Source organism: Sinocyclocheilus anshuiensis, unplaced genomic scaffold (assembly GCF_001515605.1).
Source record: "Sinocyclocheilus anshuiensis isolate Anshui unplaced genomic scaffold, SAMN03320099.WGS_v1.1 scaffold3377, whole genome shotgun sequence".
NCBI lineage: Eukaryota > Metazoa > Chordata > Actinopteri > Cypriniformes > Cyprinidae > Sinocyclocheilus > Sinocyclocheilus anshuiensis.
The window spans coordinates 71907-78040 of NW_015557053.1; the positions used below are offsets into that span (position 1 = coordinate 71907).

Consider the following 6134-nt stretch of genomic DNA (forward strand, 5'->3'; position numbering starts at 1 on the left):
AGGCAAGGCATAAAAACTTGCAAATATTAAACTTTCATTATGATGTGACCAGATCGGGCCAGCGACAAATCCGTCATCTTCCACGCTGGCTTTTGTAGCCCTTCTTGTCGAGCCCTGTTCCCAGATTTATATTTGGGTAATTTTATAACTTTAACTATTATCCTAACATGAGGAAATGAATGAATCGATGTGTCTAAACGTTTGACTACTAGTGTATGTAATGAATGTAATGAATAACTCCATGTGTAGCTTTGTGTGATTGTAATTTCCAAAGAACTAGTGTTAAGACCATTGATCTCTAGAATGACCGGATTGCTCATTGCCATTCTGAAGTGTTTGAGCCGCTATATTGCTATTCATTGACTGACAGCCAAAACCTTGACGTCACACTGGATTCGTTTTTTAGGATATGTGTAATGTAAATTCATTGTTACTTCAGATGTTATCTGCAATGTTTATGGGCCTTTCGGGCAGAATACCCACCTTGCCGACACAGGTAACCGACCCAACACAAAAAATAATTATGGTATTAGTATCAGAAATTGATTTGAATATACAATAAATATTGCAATACAAGCCTCTTTTACTATAGCTCTATTGTATTGAAATTCAAAGCTTACCGTGCATCTTCTTGGAAGTAAAGCTTCATGTCTTTAAGTTCGTACCGTATGTAGTCAGCGTAATTTCTCTGAATAAGTTATGATGCATGTATTTTTTTTATGTCCTGATGTAGCAACATCTATTTCAGACTCTTAAAGATTGTGCAAATTCTATGGCGTTTTACTAGCATTGTTTCCATAGGAGTAAAATGTTATGTTATGCATGTTTAATTAATTAATTATTTAACCAACGTTTACCTGCTTCAAAATGCATGCTGTCAATGAAATTATTGCGGAAACACTTGCAGTTAGCCAACTGTACGAATAAAAAACAATAACACAACATAATTTCTCGTCCTTCCGATGTTCGCTACTGTTATGAATATGATGCGTAACTTTTTAATATGCAGGGGAAATTCCAGACATTAAATAAATAACCATTTACATGCTTAGAACTTTGCATTGTAAGAACGTACAGGGATACTTCAGATATAGAAACGCGGACTCGTGAGGTGATGTTTTCTCATTAAAATGGTACGATTTGCTATTAATTCAATAGAATGTAAGGGAATACCAATATGGCGGCTTCACTTTTACGATGTCATGAGCAATCCAGTTCTCTATTATAGATCAGTGGTTAAGACTAACAATTTATCATTTAGGATTTTGAAATATAGATAGAAATAGGTAATAATATTTCATTGCATCAGTCAGGATCATTTCAAAATGTACAGCTGTGGCGATTTTTTTATTTCTTCATGTTTACATTGCATTAGACAATGAAATATCAAATAAAGTGTCATTTATTGAAAAGAAAGAATGTTGAAGATTGTGACACACTGTGGGTTAAGAAAATGTTACTCTAATATTTCCCAACACTTTTAGTCTGTGTTTTCAACACTAGATGAGATGCTTTGATTGTAAAGCGTGTCTCTAAAGGGCATCTTTCTTTACAATGAATGACACTTCATGTAATATTTCACAACATCTAATGACTTTCAGCCATTTTTAACCCTTGTTCTGTGCTGAAAATCCTTTGGTGTTCCTAGTCAAAAATGACCGGCCTTTTAAAAATCGCTTGTAAATCTCTCATTATGCTATAATATCATCAAATGTTGGATTCAGTCTTATCAACTTGTATTCTTTCAATTAGCACAAGTTTTGTATTTCCTTTTTGAACCGATTGATCATATGAATCGTTAATCTGAGTTTATGCACTTCAGTTTTTGAGTGTTAAAAAAATATCTGTGGATAATTTCGGCAATATTGACTCAAAACAGATCGATGAGGCCTAAAGTCAGTACGTTTTAGTTCAATGCAATAACATTAACCAGCATTTTTGTGGAAAACAAAATCCTCTCTGGGTCAGAATGACGAAACAACACGAGGATCAAGAGTCTTGTTGTGGGCTGCTGACTGACTCATGATTTATTCAGTGTTTTTTCAAAATAATCAATGAATTGTTTTAGTTTAGAATAGACTGCTCCAAAAGCGCAAACATTATACAGTAATTCATACTGTAATGGCTTGACTGTGTTTGTATGATGCGAGTCATATTTATTTATATCAGCAATATGCATGAGTGGTAGATATGAATGTTTAATGAGGAGGTGATGGGTAGAGCCAGTCTTGTTTATATATAGAAACATGTATAAAATTTGCCACAAGATGTTTATTTTATTTTTCTTCTGTACTTTCGGATTTATATTTTTGTATCTATTGCACTGTGAACCTTCCTTAAAATCTGTAAATGTTCCAATCACAATGGAAAAAACTGATTTCACAATAGAATATGGAATAAGTAAGACTCTTGTAAGAATAAGAGTCCATAAGCACCTGTATGAAGAGGAAGAGGAAGTGAAGGGCGATCACACCCACCATCTGACAGGATCTGACACCCCACATATAACCTCTGAAAAGGTCAGCGAACTGGAACCAATGTCTCTACATGTCATGATCAATGCATCATTAGTCATTTAAACCCTTAAGTGTTGGTGGATTTACCATTTCACACACTGATTATTGTGGAAAGTATCTGAATAAAGACTTCTAAAACCGCAAATGTCCTGGTTGTTTAAACTCTAGTGTGTATTACTCTATTAGTCACTGACAACATCTGAATCTTGAACGCTGGAAGCCCATCAGCTGTTTAGTAACTTTATAAGTTCACTGAAATTGATTTGTTTAGCTTTTTTCCAAATGCCGTGGCTGCCTTGATGACCTCGCAATCATTTAGACACCAGATAAGAAACACTTCAACCAAACCTGTGACAGTGACTAGAAAAACACCATAGGTTCGAGTTCATAGGACTCGAGTGCTGAATTCATATGAAATGCCTAAAGGGGTCATTGGATGCCCATTTGATACAAGTTGATATGATTCTTTAGGGTCTTAATGAAAAGTCTATAACATACTTTGGTTAAAATTTCTCAATGGTAGTGTAAAAAACACCTTTTTACCCTGCCAAAATGAGCTCTGTTTTTAGCAAGCAATTCTAGTCCATGTTGCTTTAAATGCTAATGAGCTCTGCCCACACCGCCTCTCTCTTGTGACGACGAGCAGTACTGTTTGTTTACTTTAGCAGCGAAACTTGCTAACTAGTACATATTAGGAAAGGCGATTTGCAAAGATTCATAAAAAACCTTATACTCACTTCTTGTGTAGATGAAGCTCAATCACGAATAATTCGCGCGAACTTAAACGCATTTAGGCAGATTGGGAATCGGCGCATTCCCTTCAAAACGAAAGTAACGTTAATCCTCTGCATCTTCAGCGGCTCAGATGTCGGGAGTAAATGACGACTGCTATGTTCATTTTTACATCCAACAACAGAACACCTCAATCACTTAATCGGAGACATTTCTGTCTTCCCCTGCACCGGAGTCGACACAGTGGCGGACTGATGACAGCTCACTCAAGGCGGAGCTAAGGTAAGATGGACCTGTCAATCAACTATCGTGGGAGGGGCCTGTGCAGAACTACGTCATTCTGACAGGAATCTCAGAACAGCCTGATTTGAGAAAGGGGATTTTAAAATAGGGATTTAAAAAAAAAAAAAAAAATGGGTGGATTTTTATCATTATAAGATGGATGTATACACACTTCCAACACACATTTATGTTCAAACAACTTGTAAAGTGAATTTTGCATCCGATGACCCCTTTAAAAAAAAATTTTTTAAAAACTTGCTACGTGTACTGCGTTAGACTAACCGAGACTTGTTATAGCACTTGCTTATTATTGCTTTTTTGTTGGTTTTGATTGCTTCTATTTTCATCATTTGAATGAAAGCGTCTGCTAAATTACTAAATGTAAATGTATATTTAACTTATATTAAAATATAACAAATATTTTTTTATATATTAAAAAAAAAAAAATTTTTTAATTATTATTATTATTTTTTATTTGTTATTTTTTTTGGCCACAAAAAAAATTGTTTTGCCATATGGGTCTAGCCAAAACCCGGCCACTTAGACATTAGCTATAATATTAGCTAATTTCGATTTCCGATGTCTAATGGTTTGTGTTTCCGTCAGAACGTCCGGACTCGGACCGTAAAGGGAGTCGGGTTGAATCTGTCCGTGGGGAGAATCCCGGGAAACGTCCACAGCAAGTACATGCTCATCGACGGAGATAAAGTCATGTTTGGAACGTACAGGTGAGCGAGAGTTACCTGCTTACAGTCTGACAGAAGCGTCTTCATGTCTCATGCTGTGTTTGTGTCTCTGCAGTTTCTCCTGGAGCTCTTCTCGAATGGACAGAAACATGATCACGGTGATGTCGGGGCAGGTGGTGGATTTCTACGATAACGATTTCCGACAACTGTACGCCATCTCAGACAAACTGGACCTCTTTAAGGAGTTTCACATCAGTAAGCCCCAAATGGGAACGCTGTCTCGGGCCGCGGTGCCCAAACGCCCCGCAGCGGCCACTTCTCGCTTCCAGGTCAATCTCGGAGACGCGACGCGCGGAGATCTGAAAGTGCCGGCACACAAATACCACAATCCCAAATACCTGCTAGCGCTCGGACAGATCCCGGGACCCACGGAGCCGCTGCAGGACTTCTTCAGTAAGATGGAGCCGCCCGATCCGGAGCCGGAGCCGGAGAATCCCACGGAAGAGCTGGAGAACCTCACACCTGTTCCCTCTCAGCCCGAGAAGAAAGAGTCCAAGAAACTCAAAACACTGACTTTTAACACAAAGCGGTGGAAGAAAGGGAAGAAGGACCAGGCGAGCGACGCGGTTATTGAAGAAAAGACAGCGAACCCTTCAGACGACGCTTCTAAACACACGCTCACCAGAGACGAGACGCAGGACAGCCTCAGAAAGAAGAAGAGAGGATTCAGGTGCCTTTTTAAAAAAAGCTAAATCACAGTTTTTTAATCACAGCCCTTTAAATGAGCCACTAAAGCCTGTTAACCCTCATTGAGACGTGTTTACAGAACACCTGATTCCTGAGTGTGCATGTGATGCGATCGATGTGAAAACTCAGCGATAGTGAAGCCTTCTAATGATGCACGACGCTTGAGAAAGAAACCAAGCGATGTCTAAATTACATTAAAGGGGAAGTTCAGGGGTGAAACTGTGTTTCTGAAATCCATCATTCTGGGAACGTGTGCAAAAGGGAAAAATGGTGCATAAAGAGACTTTTTAAAAAAAGGGGTTTTGTATCGTGGGTGACATTTTATTAATTTATTTTTTACATTTTTCATAATCTGCCTGTAAATGTTTGTATCTCAGGGGATACGGCATAAATCAAGATTTTTTTTTTTTAATAAAAGATATTTTTTACATGTAGACTCTGTGGTCTGTAGACTTTAGACTGATTTCAGTTCAATACTTCAAACTCTTATATGATCATTTAATCATTAATCATTTAGTTGGCGATACTGGATTTAGTTTTAGGTGAACAATGCATGGATTTGTTCAGATGAAGTAGACTACGGTTTATCAGAAGAGTTTTGATCATGTTGATCATTTATAGGCCCTAGAAATGCATATCAAATATGATACAGTAGGCTAATATAGTTCTAATGTCTAAAATAAATAGACATAGCTATTGTTTAACAGAATGTTACAACAAACGTTTACTGTAAGTTAATATGAGAGAATAAAATGTTTAAAAATGTAGCTGAAATGTAGCACACGCATTCTTTTTTTAGTGAACAAACAGTAAAATAAAAAATTAATAAAAAGTCATTGTAGAAGCCTCGAACTTTAAAGGGGTCATCGGATGCCCATTTGATACAAGTTGATATGATTCTTTAGGGTCTTAATGAAAAGTCTATAACATACTTTGGTTAAAATTTATTTTTTACCCTGCCAAAATGAGCTCTGTTTTTAGCAAGCAATTCTAGTCCATGTTGCTTTAAATGCTAATGAGCTCTGCCCACACCGCCTCTCTCTTGTGACGACGAGCAGTACTGTTTGTTTACTTTAGCAGCGAAACTTGCTAACTAGTACATATTAGGAAAGGCGATTTGCAAAGATTCATAAAAAACCTTATACTCACTTCTTGTGTAGATGAAGCTCAA

General features: G+C 37.3%; 1 protein-coding gene across 1 annotated transcript; it reads left to right on the top strand.

Moving 5' to 3' along the window:
• Positions 1–2363: 2363 nt before the first annotated feature.
• On the top strand, positions 2364–5280 carry LOC107676402 (protein FAM83D-like). The gene is made up of 3 exons (XM_016470944.1): positions 2364–2519; positions 4137–4258; positions 4332–5280. The coding sequence occupies exons 1-3, from the start codon at positions 2364–2366 to the stop codon at positions 4966–4968; spliced, it is 915 nt and encodes a 304-aa protein (XP_016326430.1). The 3' UTR covers positions 4969–5280.
• Positions 5281–6134: the final 854 nt, after the last annotated feature.

What these genes read in the sequence shown, in the direction of transcription:
- LOC107676402 (XM_016470944.1), top strand. Translation starts at nt 2,364, where the DNA reads ATGGAAAAAACTGATTTCACAATAGAATATGGAATAAGTAAGACTCTT. An exon ending in CACATATAACCTCTGAAAAG is followed by an intron (nt 2,520 to 4,136) that starts GTCAGCGAACTG and finishes TGTTTCCGTCAG; the next exon opens with AACGTCCGGACTCGGACCGT. An exon ending in GTCATGTTTGGAACGTACAG is followed by an intron (nt 4,259 to 4,331) that starts GTGAGCGAGAGT and finishes GTGTCTCTGCAG; the next exon opens with TTTCTCCTGGAGCTCTTCTC.